We start from the raw sequence: 20,555 nt of genomic DNA, 5'->3' as shown, positions 1-20,555 counted from the left end.
GTAGTGAAAATAAAATATTCAACTATACAGTCAGGAGGAAACTTGAAGGATAGTAATGAAACAAAAAGGAGGGCAACAGAATAAAACCTGAAAAGTTGCTTCAAAGCTTCTTCCTGAATAGGGTTCTAGTTACAGCAAATAGCCTGCTGGTCTCATTAGATCTCTATCTAGGGTATCCTCCCCATGGGTCAAGCAACCCACTTTACACAAACCATTTCCCCTCTCTGCCTGGTGAATCCACCAGTGGTTACATAGTAATACATAATCCCTATCTTCATCTGCATGCCCCTTCCACATGTGTACAAGGATTTCTCTTTAAATTTGCTGACGTCAAACTTGCCACTGAAACTTATTAGTTGAAAGCACCATAGGTCCTGCTTGGTGAATTCTCAAAGTGAGCAGGATTGAGAAAGAAATGTCTTATTGTGCCTATTATTATAGATCTCAATACCATGATACTTCTTTTAAAAAATATTTAATTAGTTGTTGATAGACCTTTATTTATTTATATGTGGTGCTGAGAATTGAACCCAGTGCTTCACATGTGCAGGGCAAGCACTCTACCACTGAGCCACACCCCAGCCCCCCATGATGCTTTTTGTATTTTTTTTTTTGGGCGGGGGAGGCACAGGTACCAGGAATTGAACTCAGGAGCACTCTATCACTGAGCCACATCCCTATACCTATTTTGTATTTTATTTGGAAACGGTCTCACTTTTGCTTAGTGCCTCATAGTTGCTGAGGCTGGCTTTGAATTCATGATCCTCCTGCCGCAGCCTCCCAAGCTGCTGGGATTACAGGCGTGTGCCACTGCGCCCAGCTGTGTGTGTTATTATTTTTAGCACTGGGGATTGAACTCAGGGCCTCATGCATGCTATGCAAGTGCCCTACCACTGAGCTACATCTCCAGTCCTGCTTTTGTAAAGTTTTAGCTGATGGACTGGGGATATAGCTCAGTTGATAGAGTGCTTGACTTATATGCATAAGGCCCTGGGTTCAATCCCCAGCACACACACATACACATACAAAAAAAGTCTTAATTGACTTATGCAGACCTATGTCTCACTGGAGCAAATTTAGGTTAGAAAAATCCTAATTACTGATGTACACAGTTAGCTAACATTTATGTCCTCATTAGTTAAATGAAAAAATATCAACTCTTTTATATACATATATTTTTTAGTTGTCAATGGACCTTTATTTATTTATATGTGATGCTGAGAATGGAACCCAGTGCCTCACACATACCAGGCAAGTGCTCTACCACTGAACTGTAACTCCAGCCCTCAAACATCTTTTTAATACATAAAATTCTCAGCTCAAAAAGCACCTGGAGATATTTTTTTTAAATGTAGGACTGCCTATGTATATCTCTGTATTATTTTATAAATACTATGCATTTTATGAGAAAAATGAAGATAGTTCCATTTTTATTTTGAAAAGATATATAGAAGAACCCAAAGGAAATGTCTCCCTCCAAAGGAGAATATGACAGAGACCACCAAATTCCCAAATCCAGGGCTGGGAACATAGCTCAGTTGGTAGAGTGTTTGCCCTGCATGTACAAAGCCCTGGGTTCAATCCCCAGTAACACACACACACACACACACACACTTCCCAAATCCATGTCTGAGATCAACAATTAAATATTTGCTTTAAACTTTCTGCAAAGTAAAAAGGAAAAACTGTACCATTTCTATAAGATACCAGGATAGAAAGAGCAATAAATCTGGCTTGATGTGAATGTGGCTATTTTATAATGCTGGGGAAAAGAGCAAAATATGCTTAATTCTATTTCTAAAATGGAAATAAAAATATAACCTAGGACTGTCAGTTCAATTTGTGCTAACCATGTTGGATGCAGTGGCACACATCTGTAATCCTAGCAATTCAGGAGGCTGAAGTAGGATCACAAATTCAAAGCTAGCCTTAGCAACTTGGTAAAGCCTTAAGTAACTGTTTCAAAATAAAAAGTAAGGGCTGGGGTTGTGGCTCAGTGGTAAAGCACTTGCCTCACATGTGTGAGGCACTGGTTTGATTCTCAGCACTGCATATGAATAAATGAATAAAATAAAGGTCCATCAACAACTAAAAAACGTTTTTTTAAAAAATAAAAAAGGGCTGGGGATGTAGCTCAGTGATAAAAGTCTCCTAAGTTCAATCTCCAGTATCAACAAACAAAACATCTTGTACTAACCACTCACTTTTTGAAATTGTTTTCTTTCCTCCCAATTCAGAAATATACCTAACTTTTCTTCATTAGCTAGGAAGATCCAAAGGCTTGAATTAAGAATGCTATTATTCCTTAATCCGTTAGTAGGCTTGATTGAATGTTTGTATTTTTTTCTGGGTAAAAGTTTAAGTTTTTCCTAATGTTACATCACATTCATTTAATTTCATAAATGGGAAAACCCTGTGATTTACCAACTTTAAATAACAATGCACAAAACTAAGAAGCAGATGATTTCCCTGTAACTTAGGAGAAATGCTATGCTCCACCCATCATATGACTTTCACTGCTCTGTGAATACTCCATTTATTTGACAGTTTTCTTTGTGGTGGAACTCAAAGCTAGGGTCATTTTAGAATTACATCTTTTCTCTTTGAAAGGACATTCATACTCTCAGAACTAAATTCTCCCTTTTCATTATTAAAATGGGATCTGCAGTTATGATACTCATCTGACCACACTTGCCTTCAACGAGCAGTGGTGCAATTTACATGTCACAGAAACTGTCCAACACTTTTAAGTTGACAGTGTGCCTACAAAAGGATTCAACCCTGAAAATTCTGCTCAGAAATTCCAAAACCAATATACAACATAAAATTGAACCAAAATATCATTTAACATTTTAATAATTGCAAATATATTTATTACAATTTACAGGTTAGTTAAGTTATATACACAAATATAGTTTTAGCTATAAAATCCCAACTGGTTACATTTAAATCATATTACATTTAAATTGAAGAAGCCAATTTAGAAGTCTTCTAGTCCCTTAACTTCACCTTCCTTAAATTATATAAAAATAAAATCTGATAGTTTTGATTTCAAGTTACAGAGGAGGAGGTGTCATTATCACATTTTGTCACTCAGAAATGGAAATTTTACCTGTCTGTACAAAGTCTTTCACATGCTACATTGACACGTAAAGCACCATTACAAGACTTTAATGTATAAAACGTTGAGTTAAAACCTCCTAGGATTTTAAGATTGGGGGAGGGGCTTATTTACTTTACCATCTAGGAACGGGATGAAATTGACTTGAATTTTTTCTCCTCCAGGTCAATATTAAAATGGTCCCTTCTGTCCTACTTGTCACCATCCATTCCTTCCTGAAGGAGGATAGTAAATGGGAGAATTCTTAACCAAGCTCTTATTCTTTGACAGTAAGGGCACAATCCCAAGGAAACAATTTTCCAAAGTCCAATGAATGTAAAGATGTCCCATCAAATATGCAGAGTACTAGATTTCGGAAACAGAAAACACAACCCAGTGGCTGAACAACAGCATGGTTTAGTCAAAAGAATGTCTAGGTATTGTCACCAAGTCTAGGCAAATGGTGCCTGCTTCCCAACAGACAGCTGGTGTCTGAAACCAGCCTGTTCTCATGGTGTTTATTATACTGGACTCTGTAAATGCATCTCCCAGGATCACAACTAAAACGGACGTGCACAGAACACACAGAATAAGGGCTCTGCAAAAATGGGACCAACTTTTATGGTGATGCGCTCTCAGTGTGTGTATGAATGAAGATATATATATCAACACTGGAGGCAATTCTTAGAGCAAACCAGATAGAAATAAATTAATGACCAGGTAGATTATAAACTGAGGTAGTAACCCTGCAAGCACTTCTGTTGAAAAATTCATCCTCACACTGAAGTAAGTTCAAAATTAAGCAATCTTCTGTTCTACTTACATTACATTTTGCCTTTACCTGTGGTGAGAGGCACGTGGCAGAAAAATAGACCATTCAAGAGTAGGTTCATATTCCTTCAGCCTAACAGATGCACACCATGTAAAGCCAACCAATCAACATCAAGACTTCAAAAGTAAACTTTGGGCTAAAGATATTAAGACTTTCTAGATGTTAAATCTATAGTTATGCTTTTGGGAAAGTATAGGCTAACCATTGCTTCTCTCATTATTAAAATAGAAAATAATAAACCTGGATATAAACTGAAGTTTATATTTTTTACTTCAAACTTGAAAATTCAGAACTGCCCAGTTCCAAGTTTTTACAGTGTCACCCTGACAGGTTTTTAAAGTGACAGTGCTGAGGCATTATATTAACACTGGATTTCTGTTGACAGTATAATATACAACAAAACCAAATTACTTTTATCTTCCTCCTAGGAAAATTCTTGGCTTTTAAGTTTAAAAAATAAATTCTTATAATGTGATTACTTTCTAGAACATTTAACAGTCTATACCTGTTGAAAGATACAAAGGACCACATTCAACTGGGACCTACAATAACATATTCAGATCCCTCTCCAAAGAACATTTTACGCAGAAATCAAATATATTAGATGTTAAAATTTGGCAGAAAGATGTAGCTTTCCAAAGTAGCAGAGAGTACCGCATGCACACATTCTGTGGCAGTCCTTGGAAATATCTCAAGTTGAACTTGGAAAAAAAAACCACATGTTTTCTACCAGTCATTTGAAAGGGTGGAAACAAAATAATGTACTTTCTGAAAAAAGATAATGTAGTTTTAAGTTGATAACATACACAAGATTATTATTTTTAGCCATAAGGCAGACAGGCCAAATCACTGAAATAAAAAAGTACAGAAAAACATCAAAGCCCATTAATTTCAGATGTTGGGGGAAAAAAAAAAAACAAGAAAAAGCCCAAAGTGTTTTGACAAGCATACATAATTTAAAATAGAACTGAAAATGAGCTCTAAGCCCTATAAATATTGTTTCCCAAGAAAATAAGTTTTGAAAGTGCAAAATTATAATTCAAAGGTCCCCTTTTCACCTCAAGCAAAGAATGTTAAAAACACATTCAACAAAATCAAAAAAGGAACATTAAAAAATCACACATCCTTCATTATCAGGGCTGACTTAAACCTGCACATTTCTAAGTGGAATATGTTGGGAAAAAATTTTAAAAAGTCAAAAGACAGCTGCCAGTATTTGTGTTAAAAAGAAACCTCTCAAGTAAGAGGTAGTGTATGCTAGGGCTACGGGCTGTCAGCTCATCTTAACGTTGCTCAGAAACATTAAGTCTTTTGAAGCATGTTTCCTGGAGTCTGTTAAACATTCTTTCTCTGTGCTCAAATGTCAAGCAATATCCAATAGCATCTTCTGTTTCTTGAATTCGTTTCTGGAACCTGCATCCATCCCTTGCAAGTTCTTCCCATGGTCCTTTGCGATCCTCATCACCACTTATATAATACTCCGTAACTTCTTCAAGGAAGGTTACCTATAAAGACAAAGACTAATTTTAACAACACTTCAGGATCTTAAAATCAGCACTGAAAGCAATAACCCTTTATGCTACTACTTCTTTGTTAAAAAAAAAAAAAAATTTTTTTAAGTTGTTGATAGACCTTTATTTTTTTAAATTTATGTGGTGCTGAGAATCGAACCTAGTGCCTCGCACATGCTAGACAAGTGTGCTACTGCTAAACCCCAGCCCCAGCCCCTACTACTTCTTTCTTAAGTCCAAGTATCTTAAATCACCTGAAATTTAAAAAAAGGACACTGTTTTGTTTGGACAAAACAGTGACCAAATGCCCTGAAATTTTCAACTATCTTTCATATAACTATAGACATCCACACAGTCTCCTCAACCTCAGTCCTTGGCTTTTAGTGCCAAGACAATAAATCCAGATGGTGAACTGAAACTTTTCTGCTATTATTAATTCCTGCTATTCTCTAATCCTTAGGGAAATACATACAGTTCTATAATATTCTTCCCCCACAATGTCAATGTATTTTAGAAAACAACCACTATATCCCTGGAAGGCAATGGCTTTATCATAGCAAAGGCTTTAACAAGATTTGTTTATTTCTACTTCATTTTTCCTTATTTAAAAGAAAATCACTTTCCAGTGCTTTCCAATTTTTGAATCATCAGTATTTTTATTACTTTTGTAATCAGAATACTGAAAACTATTTAGTAAACAAAATATATCAAAATTAGTACTTTTACTAGTACTAATTAGTACTTTATGTTTGAATTACTAAGAAAGACTTTGTAGTTAAGATTTTAAAATACTCTCTTTGTATTCAGTATACTATCACTATATTTTCAGGTAGGTGTCCCTTATCTGAACTATTTGGGACCAGAGATGTTTCAGATTTCAGATTTTTTTTGGATTTTGGAATATTTACATAAAGTTTACTTGGTTGAGTGTCCTAATCCAAAAATCTGAAATCTAAAATACTCCAAAATCCAAAAGTTCCTGAGTATGATGTTGCCACTTCAAAGTTTTAGATTTTGAGTTTTCAGATTAGGGAGGCACAACCTGTACATGAAACTGTGACTATTATAATATACATGATGACATGTAAAAAGTAACAGTCCCTACTCATTATTAGTAATTTCTACTTAATCTCCACTTACTTTTTATGAAGAAGTTTCTTTTGGGGCAGGGGTGCAGCACAGTGGTATCATGCATGAGGCCCTAGCTTCGCTCCCCAGTACCACAAAATAAATAAATAAAAAGTCAAATGGCATTCTAATACCTGATCCTTTGTGGTGTATGACATGATTTAAAAAAAAAAAAAGTTTCTTTTTAAGATAGCAAACTCCATGGGCTGTGGTTGTGGCTCAGTGGTAGAGTGCTCACCTAGCACGAGTAAGGCACTGGATTGGATCCTCAGCACCACATAAAAATGAAATACAGATACTGTGTCCACCTACAACTCAAAAATAACTATTTTTTTAAAAAGATAAATACTTGCTTTAAAGTATGTTTAACAGTTACATCAGCTAGTCCCACTGAGGACTACTACTTTCGTTCCCTTTACATCAGGCCGAGGAATGCCCCTGAGGACAATTAGTTGTATGTAACATCTTACTAGTTATTGCATTCTAGTCGTTACTCATTCATTGTGTCACTAAGATAAATAACAACAAGCACTTTATAATGTTTAGCTCTTTTCTAATAACTTTACAATTTTTATCTTATTTAACTCTCACATCAACCCTACAGATATATGGACTAATATCATCCCCATTGTACAAACAGAAAAAGAGAGGTTAACTAACATGTCCAAATCACACAGCATTTAGGTGGTATAATCAGAATTCAAACACTGTCTGGTTCCACAATCTGCACTATTTTGCCAGGCATGAGGTATTTATTTTAAACTTCTGGATCTGAAGGACATCTTTGAAGAATCAGGCACTATCCATTATTCCCATATACTAAAGAATGGCAGGTAGTCAAAGACTGCCAAATAATTTTATCATACTTAGACATTATCTTTTATAAGTTTTGCATCTGGTTCATAATCGACAGTCTTACATCCATTTACTCATTTAATTTTACTGAAGCTAAAATGAGATTGACTGGAGCCATTCAAACGCAAGGCAATGAATTCTGAGTTTTCTTTATTCATCTCATTGAAATTTTGCAAAAACTTGGGCTGGGGACATAGAGCTCGTTCTTGGGCTGCAGGAGACCTTGGGCTGGGTTCCCAGCACCACAAAACAATAAATCTTGCAATATTTGTAAACATTTATTATCATTATTACCATCAAGATAAGTAAGTAGATCAAGGCCTTTGAGTCAAGTAACTTCCTAGGTCTGGCTGTCTCCCCAAATCTCTTGGCCCTAAACCAGATAGGAGTGGAGCACACAGGTCTCCAGATGCAAAGTTCTCATTCCACCGCCCCACTCTGCTTCTTTCTTTATGTTGCAGTGCTGGGGACCCAACCCAGAGCCTCATGCATGCCAGGCAAATTGCTCTCCCACTGAGTCACATCCCCAGCCACCCCACGACCACTTTCTTTCTTGCCTGTTCACTCTAAATTGCTCATTTTTGCCAGAGGGGCCTTGGAAGAATAAAGAAAAAGCCCTTTTATCAAGTTACAAAGTATGAACTCAAATTTTATTTTAGAGGTACTAAGGATTGAACCCAGGGTTACTCTACCACTGAGCTAAATCCCCAGCCCTTTATACTTACTTGCAATCCTCCTGCCTCAGTCTCCCAAGTAACTGGGTTACAGTGCCACTGTGCCTAGATAAAATTTAACTTTTAATATGACTTACTCTGCTTCTACAAATTAAGACTACTAGGGCTGGGATTGTGGCTTAGCGGTAGAGCACTCCCCTAGCATGTGTGCAGCACTGGGTTCGATCCTCAGCACCATAAATAAATAAATGTGTTGTGTCCAACTACAACTAAAAAAATATTTAAAAAAAAATTAAAACTACTATCATTTAAAGATATTTTCAGCTGGGCACAGTAGCACATGCCAGTAATCCCAGTGGCTCTGAAGGCTGAGGCAGGAGGATTGCAAGTTCAAGACCAGCCTCAGCAATTTAGCAAGGCCCTAAGCAACTTAGCCACACCCGTCTCAAAAGCCAGGGCTAACTAGTATTTCATTCTTAAGGAAAAAGACAGTATCACTTCCTGTATTGTTTTTAAACCATCAAAAAGTTTGATACTAAAATTAGTGTTTTCTTTACTGGCAAACAACCAGATACATCTGACTTGTTATATGTTATCATCCCTCCAGGCTCTAATGGACAGGAATGAAAACACTGTTGTCATGCAAATAAATTAAGCATCTGTAAACAAAATACCACAAATAAATCTATTTTAAACCTCTATGGCTATATTAGGACCTTCTCAATTTCTAGAAATTTAATCATATATACACAAGGTTTAATATTTCTGTCCCTAAGAGAGTAAAAAGTTGGAAGAGTCCAGAGCCACAAATCCAAATGAAAATAATGTTTGCCTAACTGCTAACATCTATATACTGGCATCTTCCTTTTAAACAGGAACAGTTCTCTACACAGGAGAGGAAGTGGGGTCATTTGAAAATTTCTCACTCCAAGGCTATGAGCTCAGAGGCCTTCCTCAAAAATATGTACAACTATGCCTAAAAAAGTAAATTGTGCTGCTACATTGAACTATATCCAAACCAGACAAATTATCAGACATGTTAAAAATAACAAACCTTTTTTCTTTTGATATGCATGTGTCTCTCTCCAGAAGGAACCGCACACTGTCCCAGGTCTGGACAATCATTTTCTTGGCCCCCCAACAGTTGTACCTTACAAGAAAATAAGGTGTGACACTCAGAAATGGCCACCATGGACTTGGATGGGCTCTGGGGACCCTGACAGACTTTCCATTTTTTCCCTGATGTTTGAAAAGGAGCCTTAAAATTCAAAAGGTTGTAGGGATCATCAGAATTACAGAAAGAGTTCCACAGTTGCAGGTTTTCTGCCTCATCTGCACTAGATTCCCAATCATCTTCCTCCCCAGAATTAAGGTCAGATGTCTCAGGAAGGATTTCAGACTGGGGACAATTCCCAACATCAGACTTGTCAGACAAATCCCTCCTTGAATCAGAATGGTCTCCAGGAACAACTCTGGCAGCAGTCTGAAGTGTTGCTGTAAAGTTTTGGGGATTATAAGGATCTACACTGTAGAAAGAGTTCCAAAGGTGAAGCCCTTCAGAGTCGTGTTCAAAGTCTGATTCTGACAGTGAGCCATCACTATCAAAACCATCATCCTCAGCTTCCTCCTCCCAATCCTCACCTTCTGAATCAGAACTTGTTTCCGCATCACTGGATGCACCTCCCAAAATGTAATCTATCAGTTTGTTACTACAAGCTGGTCTGGCAGAAATGGGAAGATCATCTTCTATGTCTGAGGAATCAACCACACTGACTTGGTCCTCTTCAGGCTCTCTTTCCTCAGGTACCTCACAAGATGGACAGCTTCCAGAATGGTTTTGCTTTTCCAAGCCAAGTGGAACCTCTTTAGTCAACAATTCTATTTTTTCCTCCCTGGGCTCCTGGGTGGTTCCAGGAATGGCTTCCTCAAGGGGAACAGGCTGTGTAGGGTTATCCAAGTGGTGGTTCAGATCCAATCGGAGAAGGTTGTGTTCCTCCTCCAGGCTGTGGTAGCCATTATCTTGGTCAGGGGAGGGTAACTCTTGGCCCTTGCTAGCTTGCTGAAGGAACTCCAGCCGTTTCATACGAAGGTGCTGGATTTCAGGCAAGCCTTCTCTAGAAAGAGGTGGACAGCCCTGCCACGAAGCTGCGGAGATCTCTGCACGCAGTGGCTGGGGATGACAACGATCCTCAAAAAGGCAGCTGCTCTCTGGGGTTAATGCCTGGAAATCAACCAGCTCGCCACTTCCAGCACTGTTCTGACAGCCGAGCTCTAGCTGGGGAAGACAGTCATGGTAGGTGGGGTTCAGCACATAGGAGACGACGTTAAAATTGCCTAAGCGCTGAACTCTTAGAGACCCAGAGGGCGCAGAGCCAGGTTCTCGGTCAGGGAACAGACGGGCTTGAAGGCTACCTGGCAACAGCTCCACTCCCCACAGCTGCTGCTCCAGGAGAAACGCGTGTGCTGCAGGGTCCAAAGTCTTTCCCTGGGCTTTAAGCTCCAATTCTAGGTCTGAGGACGAGCACTGCCAGAGGATCCCCTCCTCTAGCCAATTAAGGGAACTGGCAACCGTGCTGTCCGACGGGTCCAGCCGGAGCGAACTCAAAGTTTTCTGCCCTGCGGGGGCAGCTGTTGCCTCCCGTCCCCTCAAGGCTCTCAAGGCGCTGTAGCCTCCCGCGAAATCTAGCCATCTGGTCGGAATTATGCCACTGAAAAGCTGGATCCAAATCAGCAACTTCTGAAGCAAGCTGGGGAGCGGGGAAAGCAGCTTCGCCCAGTAGCTGGTCCGAGCCTCGGGCTGGGAAGAGGAAGGTAGTGTGGGCTCCCCGGAGTTTTCAGGAGCAGGACGTACCGGGAACTTGGAAAAGCCTGCTTGCGATCGCCGAGGAAAGAAGGGCAGCCGGAACCAGGAGCCGGCCGGAGGGGCCGACTGTTTCCGCCATCCATGTGTCGCCGGCTCCATCTTCTTTTTCTTGGCAGTCTCTCGGGCAGACGGCGGAGCTCAGCGGCAACGGGTCGGACGGGACTCGAGAGGAGGCCTAGACAGCCTTGGCCGCGCCCAGCGGCGGAGTCGGGGCTCCAGGCCGATCCCAGCGCCAGCAGAAGAGCCACAGAGAGCAGCGGCTTCGGCAACGGGCGACAGACCACCGAGCAGGGCGGCTCACGCAGGAGGCGACGACCGAGGCGACATCCATCCTGACGGGGAAGGAGGCGTCCTAGTCCGCGCGAGGCCTCTCCACCATAGATAGGAGCCCTCCCGTGGCGGCGACTTCCTCGGAGACGCGGACCGCTGCAAAGCCCCGAGACCGCGAGACACCGGAAGGGCTGGGTAGGCTGGCGGGGGCGAGTAGAAGCGAAGCCCAAGATGGCCGCAGGGCCGGCGCCAAAGCAGGACAGCCAGAAACCACCGGATAAGACGAAGGACGGCCGGCGTCTACGCCACCAGCCCCACGCCTCCAGACGTCATTTGCAGAGCCCTAGGGGTGGGGGCGGGTCTTTCCTCACACTTCCGCGTGGCAGAGGATTGGTCTCGCCAGAGGTCCCTGTCGGCTTCCTTACTCTGGGTAAAGCAGCTCGCACGCGGGAGGTTGCATCAGCCTGGCACAGGCCGTACGCATGCGCGGCGAATCGCTGCGGTCTCCTGGGAGACCGCGCCCTCCGCCCTCTGGGTTGAAGGCTAGGCTCGCAAAGGTCGGAGGGTTAGGAATCCACGGAGCCCTTTTACGTGCCCTGCACACGGAGGGGGAGGTGTAAACACTCATTTTAGGCTTACCCATATTGGGATTCAGGGCTATCAGAACGTTTTAGCCGTGGGGCACATGCCTATAATCCCTACAAGATGAGGAGGATCACAAGTTCAAGGGCAGCTTCAGCAATTTAGGGAGACCCTGTATCAAAATAGAATTTTAAAAGAGCTGGGATGTGACTCAATGATTAAGCACCCCTGGGTCCAATTGTTGAGTGCTAAATACCATCACCCCAAGATCTGAATGAATGAGTTGGGCAATGCTGTATTGGACAAACACAGATTTGGTGGGTGCTAAGACACAAAACATCTGGAGTGAATAATAGGAGCGAAAAGCGACTCATTCTTAATGCATTTTTGTCCCCAAAGGGCTTCTAAGTTCTACTTGGTGTTGCCTGGTATCTAGGTTTGAGATCTTTCAACATCCGACTGACATCTATAACCCACCCCAAAAGAAAACTCAAGTGCCTCCCTGTTGGACTATTGTTACAGTGCAAACCGAATTCACAGTGGTGGGAAGAGACTTAGTCCCCCAAACTGTTAACCTTTTTTTTTTGCTTCCCAGCAGGCAACATATTCAATTTATATTACTTCCTGAACAACCAGAACCACAGGGTACAACACCCAATGTAGGAACACAGGTGACCACAATTCTGAGAAAAAAAAAAAATGGCTGGTAATTTTAGATGCTGTATTTGATTCTCTCTTATGAGTTTGGTCTTAGTTCATTTCCTTATTTCTGCTAAAACTTTTTTTTTTTTTTTCTGAGGATTGAACTAGTTTAGTCACACCCAGCTCTTTTTAAATTCTATTTTGATACTGGGTCTTCCTAAATTGCTGAGACTGGCCTTGAACTTGTGCTCCTCCTGCTTCAGCCTCCTCAGCTGCTGGGATTATAGGCATGCACCGTTGCAGCCCTGAAGTCCAGGGACTATTATAGAGGGACTAGTAATTATGAGAACCAGGGCCTGCAGCAAGATCTTTTGCTGGCCAAGGGCAGGCCCACTGCTGCTCCTGCAGAAACCTGCTTCCCCAATTTCCTCTGGGGTCAGGTCTCCCAAGCGGACTATCACGGAAAGGAAGAGTAAATGAAGCACGATTTATTTAAGCCAGAAGAGATAGAACTGACACCATGAGGGAGGGGGAGCCAGATAGCCGAATAACCCATATTAGTGTGCAAGTTTAGGAGTTTATATATGTTTCTAGGTAGAGCATGGAGTGAAATGTATGTAAAATAGGCATTGAAAAAGTATCAAGGCTATTATCTCCTTCCTTTCCATCTTCACCTGTGGGATAAAGGAGTTGGCTGGAAGTGTTCCCGCAAGTGAGCCTCCACAAGTGCATCTCAAGGTCTTTTACATTGAAATAGGCCTTGCAGGTGCTCATTAACATAGCTATAGGTTAACCTCCAGGTGTGGTTCCTGTGTTCAAATAAGAATGACCATTGAGGACTGGGTTATAGTTCAGTGGTAGAGCGCTTGATCGATCCTCAGCACTACATAAAAATAAATAAATGAATAAAGATATTGTGTCCATCCACAACTTAAAAAAAAAAAAAAAGACCATTGATATTCTTGTTCATTTTATTTTATTTTGTGGAGGGCGTACCGGGGATTGAACTCAGGGGCACTCGACCACTGAGCCACATCCCAGCCCTATTTTGTATTTTATTTAAAGACAGGATCTCGCTAAGTTGCTTACTGCCTCGCTGGCTTTGAACTCTGGATCCTTGTACCTTAGCAGCCAAAGACGCTGGGATTACTGGCAAGTGCCACCGCGCCCGGCCGACCAGTGACATTCTGATTCATTGCTTTATTGGGCCTTTTGAAGGAAGAGCTACTTCTTTCTATGAAGCAAAAAGGCCCTCAATTTCTATTGTTTATCCTTGTTATTATCCATATCTGAAAATAGATAGTTTCTCAATCCTAAGATCTTTAGAAAAATGTATCAATAATAGGAGTCAGTTTACATAATAGAAAAGCAATCCAAGTATGTGAATTAATTGCTGGAAACCTCTGTGCCTTTTGTTGTAAAATGAGGCTAATGCAGTAAGTAAGTCAGGAATTGGTGAGAGAACTGCATTCCTAATCCAGTGCCTAGCCCAGATAGAGTAGCAGCACAAACATTAGCTAATGTTCTGGTGGTGTTCTACTTGACAGTCTTCAATTGTTTCCCATTGCCTGCAGAAGAAAGACTCTATTCAGCTTGTGCCTCCAGGGTACTCCTCCAGCCTCCTCTTCCCCTTCTTTTCTTCCTGCATGTTATGCTCTAGAACACTGGACTTATCAGTGCTCCTGATTTCATGTCTTTCCTGGAACAGTTTCTAAGCCAGGAAAGCCCTCACCTTGTTTTCTTATACCTACTCCTGCTTCAGGGTCCAACTCATATGTCAACATCTGCTTGAAGCCTTTGCTGACCTTCCAGATGGAACTAATTGATCCCTCCTAGCACTTATACTATTACATTTTTGGAGAATTTAACACATTGCAGTCTATATCCCTATAAATGTTCACTCCTGCAGGTTCCTGAGCAACTTGAGGGCTGTATCCTAATACCTTTGGTTCCTAAAGTATGGTTTACGTGTTAGGTAGCAGCTAGCCATGAGCAATGAAACGCATGGCAAGGTCAAGAGCGTTTTTTAAATTATTTGAGGGTCTTCTTTAAACTATTTCCAAAGTAGTTTATTGTAGAAAATAAATAGAAGCAAAGGAGCTAGTTGGAAATCACACCAAGAGAAAAGGATCAATAGGACTGACTCTTGACAGGGTCGACTGAGGTTGATGTGAAGTTAGGAATATGGCCATAAGTGTCTCTGATTTTCTGGGAAGGAAGAGTCCTTTAGTAGTGCTAGTGCACTAAGGTAACTCCTGACCAGTTACTGACTCCAGTGCCCACATTACCATGGGATTGACTTGTAGATGAAACCCCCCTAAATAGGAGGGCCACCATGACAGTTCTGGAGAGTGGACCAACTAAGGCCAAAAACTCCACCACCCCATGTGAAGGAGGATTTGAACACCTGACTGGCAATGAGTACAGAAGGTGGTCCCCAGCTCTCCCGGTAATCAGCAAATAGTAATAAAATTGGAGACAGGCTGTTCTCTGCTCAGAGACGGCCCACCCTCTCTCTTTTGAGAGTGCTCCCTGCTTGAGCCTCACTTTGCTTTTACTTTCTGTTCACTCACTTTTACTTATAATAAAGTTATCTTGCATGACTTTTGGTATCTGACTGTAAATTTTCTTTCATCAGGACACAAGACCTGAGGTTTGGAGTTTTATTTCCCTGATTTCCAGTGATATAGGTTCCCTTGAAGCTGTTGTCTTGAAATCCTTTCAGAGGATCCTTACTAGGTAAAAAAATATTTTCATAATAATTCTAAGCTTTTATTTTCCTTTCTCATTCTCATAAACATATAATGAAGTCTTCGGGATACACGGGATACATGGTGTGTGATCTGGCAACAGATTAAAGTAAAAGCAGCTAAGTATGAAATTCCTGCTGTTTTCTATTAAGCCAGATGGTAAAGGCATTTGGAAAAAAAATGTACAACAATACCACTGTTCCTGATACACATTTTTATTTTGAAAAATAATTTTTAATTAGGGGCTGGGGTTGTGGCTCAGCAGTAGAGCACTTGCCTTGCACGTGCGAGAACCTGGGTTTGATCCTCAGCACCACATAAAAATAAATAAATAAAATAATTGTGACCAAACTACAACTAAAAAAATAAATATTAAAAAATAATAATAATTTTTCATTAAAAATGTTACTTACATTAACATGTAATGGGGTTTTTCATTTTTGATTTACTTATTTATTGTGGTACTGGGGATTAAGCACAGGAGTGCTCTACCATTGAGCAACACTCCGAGCTCTTTTTAATTTTTTAAAAATTTGAGACTGGGACTTGCTAAATTGCTGAGGCTGGCCTTAAACTTGATCCTCCTGCCTCAACCCCCTAAGTAGCTAGGATTACAAGTGCATTCCACTGTGACTGGCTGCTGGGAGCCATTAGCCAAGTAAGTATGACAATTTCCTTGCCAGCGTACCCCATGTTGCAGTGACATTGAATGTACTTAACCTTGCTCAAGGACCAAGGCAGATTAGGGTGTTCCCGGTTTTAAGATAGTCGTGTTTAGGGCGTTCCCGGTTTAGGTTCCAGGTTTAAGGTTTAAGATTATTCCTGCTGGGAATAGGGCGTATCCTGCTGCCTGAGTTCCCCTTGAGTTCTCACGGGATTCAGACAGTATATTTTGGGATAGAAGCCGAGTGGAGGTGAATTTGGGCAGAGAACGTGGATTTGGGAAGAGAACGTGGATTTCCCCAGAACGTGATTGTAGACGGCTGGTGTGAGTTCGGGAATAAAGAGTTGCTGTTTGAATCTACAAGCTGTGTGGTGGCTCGTGATTGTGTGCCCAGCCAGACTGCGGCATTTGTGCCCAGCCAGACTGCGGCATTTGGTGGCCCGTACGGGGAACTTCTGAAGCTTAAAGGTAAGTGAAATTTCTCACCCCTGAAGAAGAGCGAAAGAATGGGTGACCAATTCAAAAAACAATGTGTTCTTGTTTTGACTTATTTTGTTTTTATTTCAAGTTGCCTGTTCCTAGAACTTTCTCAGGCAAACTGGGGAAAATGGTTGACTCAAGGTTTGAAGTTGTTCACCTCCGAGCAAGAGAAATTGTTAGAGGAAGGAGGCACCCCAGTGAGACCAAGAACAATTAGGGCATATGTTGATACAATACAAAAATGTAGCCCATGGCTTTTTAAAGACGAGTTATTAAGTATATCAATGGGACCACCATGGTATCCTGTAGAAGGATTTTTCTTCAACAAGAAAGAGATGGCTAGTTCTGTTTGCTACACTTGTCTAAGATCTTGGTTTCTACAAAGTTCTGATTAATTTACAAAGCTAAAATGTTGAAACATCAACCACTCTTTACTTATTAAGTTACATAAGGTAATATATTTAAGCATGTGTGTTTTCATAAATTGGTGAATGGAAAAAAGGTTTAATATTGCTTTGGTCTGTGTCTTTGCTAAAACAAGGTTACTAAGAGTTAAGATTCTATCATGTGTAATTTATATACAAAGAGTATAAGAAGTTTCAGTTGGGTTTCAATTATAGTATTATAGTATCATAAAAAACATGAAAGTCTTTCATCTTATTAAAGTGGAGTAATTTGTCTAAATCAGAAATTTTATAAGAGTTGTTTCAGAATGTAAATTTATAAAAAGGGTTAACAGTTAAAAAAGAGATATAAAAAGATTCAAGATGTGGGAATATATTTTAATATAAAAGGTTAAAGGAAAAAGAAATGATTCTAGATGATATAATCTGTGTGGTAAAGTAAAAAGTTGTAAAATGCCATTTAAAAAGAATTTGAGGAAACTAGACTTAATTTAAAAGCTTGAGAAAGGAAGAAAGAAGAAAAAGATATTTGTACATGGCAGATTGAGACAAAGCTTCTCAATGGAGTTAAAAAAAAAAAAGCCTTTGGTTGAAGGGCAGCCATGTAAACTAACATTAAAGCGATTTAAACAGAATCTAAGCCTCGTTTAAAAGAGTGAAGTTGTAGGTGGTGAAAAAGTACATTTAAAAGTACAGTATAGATGATAATTAAAAGGCTTTAAAAGGTTAAATTGAAGGTGGTCGAGATACCTTCATGGCGGAAAAAAGATTGCTTTATTGCATCATTCGAAGCCTAGTTAATCTTAAAGGCATTACTTAAAAAAATGGGAAGATAATAGGATAAAAGATATTTAGATAAAGAAGATTAAAAATTTAAAGTGAAAAACTTTAAAGACAGAAGTATAGAAAGTTAAAAAGAATAAAGATAAAGAAGATGTAGAAAGATAAAAAAAATGTAGGAAGACAAGAATTTTATACCCACAAAATAGGAAAAAAAAAAACTAGGAGGAAAATAAGCAACTAAGGGTAAAAATACAAACCTTAGGGAAAAAAACTAGAAGATAGAAATAAGATAGAAAATGGATGAAAATGTCAAGTAAGGTATTACACAGATAGAAAATGCAAAAAGCTAAGACAACTATTAGATACAGACATATACTTATTAAAGCAAAAAGAGGGAATTGGAAGGGGGTATATATCCCCCAAAGATAAACTTAAAATAACGCTTTTTACTCTAAACTTTTTAAATTTGGATTCATCAGGACTTAGTGCTGCGGAAAGGCATATGTATCCAAAAAATGTATATAAGCCTAAAGTACTTTGGAAAGATATTCTAACAGGACAATGGAAAGGTCCTGACCCAGTGATTGTCTGGAGTCGGGGGTCTGTTTGTGTTTTTCCACAGGGAGAACAGCAGCCCATTTGGATTCCAGAGAGATTAACTAAAACAGTTTCTACAGATCGAAAAGAAGATGATTTGACTCAAATCCATAACAGCTGATATCCAGAGCTCCAGCTTGGCCATTCTTACATCTGCGACAGTGATTAACCAGGATGCTTTTTTCAATAGCTATTTTATTATTGCATTTTTCCACATCATAAGGTTCTATTTTTATTTTTTGAGCTCATAAAAACCTAGGTTAATGTTTTTCTGATCAGTTTTATTTTTTGACTGTGGAGTTTTTAAACATTGCAATGGAGATTTCACCTAGGTAAAGCTACAAGGCCTTTACTATTCTTATGTGTTGTACGTTTGTGTACACTCTTGTGTTTTGTGTTGTATGTCTGTATGTGCGTATGTCCATATTTCTTGTATGCGGAGCGCTCATGAAAAAATGGATCCGAATTATTATTATTTTTTTATTCACGTGATTTAAATGGTTTAATTTAAATTATGTAAACAGCTGTTAAGGATTGTTTTTAAAGGTGGTTAACAGATCTGTTTGTTTACTAATTTAAATTAGGTAAAAAGCTGTTAAGGATTGTTTTTAAAGTAGGTTAACAGATCTGTTTGTTTACTTTCACCTTTCCTTTTCATTATATTTAATAATTCTTTTCAGGATAATGTCTCTTTAGCATCATTGCCAGAATTCCTATCTCCATCCCAGTGCCGGTGAAGAACTCAACAAGTAATGCTCAATCAAGGAGTTAACTTACTTTGGGAGGAAACGGATTTTGGGAGGAAATGGACATATTGATAGATTCCTCTGCTTTGAACTGCTTGCAGAACTTGCCTGGACTATGTAACTATCGTTTGATGGTGTCACTAGTGATGCAATTTTTATTTCCTTGCCAGCGCACCCCATGTTAATTGTGGTAGTGCTGACATATCTTTGCTGATGGTGTCACCAGTGATGCAATTTTTCCCAAGGAGCCGTCAATTGGCTTGGTGTCGTGGCATTTCTGTATCCTCCTCCCTTCTGCTAGTGATGGTCTAAAATTTGGGGGCCAATGGCTTATGCTGGACCGGTAGTCAGTGACGGGTATGATTCAATTGCAGTGGTATCAACCTAAGACAGGAGGCTGACGCCTAAAGGTCAGTTTTCCGATGACGGGTAAGAACCATATGTTGAATTGGACAACCTACCAGGCACGGTCCATAAGCCACATTAACCTCACTCCCCCACTGGCACCAAGGCCAAATTTGGGGGCCAACAGAGGTGAGGCAAAGAACCTCACCCCCCCACTGGTGCATAGACCTATCCACAAGTATGGCTGTATGCTGGACCGGTAGTCAGTGACGGGTATGATTCAATTGCAGTGGTATCAACCTAAGACAGGAGGCTGACGCCTAAAGGTCAGTTTTCCGATGACGGGTAAGAACCATATGTTGAATTGGACAACCTACCAGGCACGGTCCTTAAGCCACATTGCTTGTTGTTTAATTAATCAGAAGGGGGGAGATGCTGGGAGCCATTAGCCAAGTAAGTATGACAATTTCCTTGCCAGCGTACCCCATGTTGCAGTGACATTGAATGTACTTAACCTTGCTCAAGGACCAAGGCAGATTAGGGTGTTCCCGGTTTTAAGATAGTCGTGTTTAGGGCGTTCCCGGTTTAGGTTCCAGGTTTAAGGTTTAAGATTATTCCTGCTGGGAATAGGGCGTATCCTGCTGCCTGAGTTCCCCTTGAGTTCTCACGGGATTCAGACAGTATATTTTGGGATAGAAGCCGAGTGGAGGTGAATTTGGGCAGAGAACGTGGATTTGGGAAGAGAACGTGGATTTCCCCAGAACGTGATTGTAGACGGCTGGTGTGAGTTCGGGAATAAAGAGTTGCTGTTTGAATCTACAAGCTATGTGGTGGCTCGTGATTGTGTGCCCAGCCAGACTGCGGCATTTGTGCCCAGCCAGACTGCGGCAACTGGCTGGCTTATTATTTTTAAATTCCTCGGTTTCAAGTTCAAAATTAACAAATATAGATAGATTTAATCCACACAAAGAAGTTTCCTTGGGGTCTTCAGTATTTAAGAGTATAACATTATCCAGGCACAGTGGTGCATGCCTGTAATCCCAGCAATTTGGGAGGCTGAGGCAGGAGGATCTTGAATTCAAAGCCAGTCTCAGCAATTTAGCGAGGCCCTAAGCAACTCAGTAAGACCCTGTCTCTAAATAAAATATAAAAGAAAAAGGTCAGGGATGTGGCTTAGTGGTTAAGCACTTCTGGGTTCAATCCCTGGCAGCAAAATGAATAAATAAATAAAAACAAATAAAAATGACTGGTCTAATGTGCTTACTGGCACAAAATAGGTTCCTAGTAATATTTAATAAATGGAAGAGAAATAGTTTTTTTTTTTTTTTA

At 40.2% G+C, this 20,555-nt stretch overlaps 1 protein-coding gene across 2 annotated transcripts; it reads right to left on the bottom strand.

The window, feature by feature from the left end:
• Nucleotides 1–2,838: 2,838 nt before the first annotated feature.
• Ppp1r15b (protein phosphatase 1 regulatory subunit 15B) lies at nucleotides 2,839–11,577 on the bottom strand. 2 transcript variants are annotated; one of them, XM_046463132.2, is made up of 2 exons: nucleotides 9,155–11,564; nucleotides 2,839–5,437 (listed from the first exon to the last, which is right to left on the bottom strand). In XM_046463132.2, exons 1-2 carry the CDS (start codon nucleotides 11,060–11,062, stop codon nucleotides 5,216–5,218), a joined length of 2,130 nt encoding a protein of 709 aa, XP_046319088.1. In that variant the 5' UTR covers nucleotides 11,063–11,564; the 3' UTR covers nucleotides 2,839–5,215. The 2 variants fall into 2 exon arrangements, with proteins under 2 accessions (XP_046319088.1, XP_058441602.1); XM_058585619.1 differs by having other exon boundaries at nucleotides 5,308–5,437; nucleotides 9,742–11,577.
• Between the last annotated feature and the right edge of the window lie 8,978 nt (nucleotides 11,578–20,555).

The sequence above is a fragment of the Marmota monax genome, unplaced genomic scaffold (assembly GCF_021218885.2).
Source record: "Marmota monax isolate L192 unplaced genomic scaffold, Marmota_monax_Labrador192_F-V1.1 WCK01_AAM20220418_F8-fsc00099, whole genome shotgun sequence".
NCBI lineage: Eukaryota > Metazoa > Chordata > Mammalia > Rodentia > Sciuridae > Marmota > Marmota monax.
Note: the sequence above shows the minus strand (reverse complement) of the source record. Positions and strands in the feature narration are given on the sequence as shown.

Coding starts and splice junctions, on each gene's coding strand:
- Ppp1r15b (XM_046463132.2), bottom strand. CDS start 11,062: ATGGAGCCGGCGACACATGGATGGCGGAAACAGTCGGCCCCTCCGGCC. Junction 5,438..9,154: donor TGCATATCAAAAGAAAAAAG/GTTTGTTATTTT, acceptor TTGTCTTTATAG/GTAACCTTCCTTGAAGAAGT.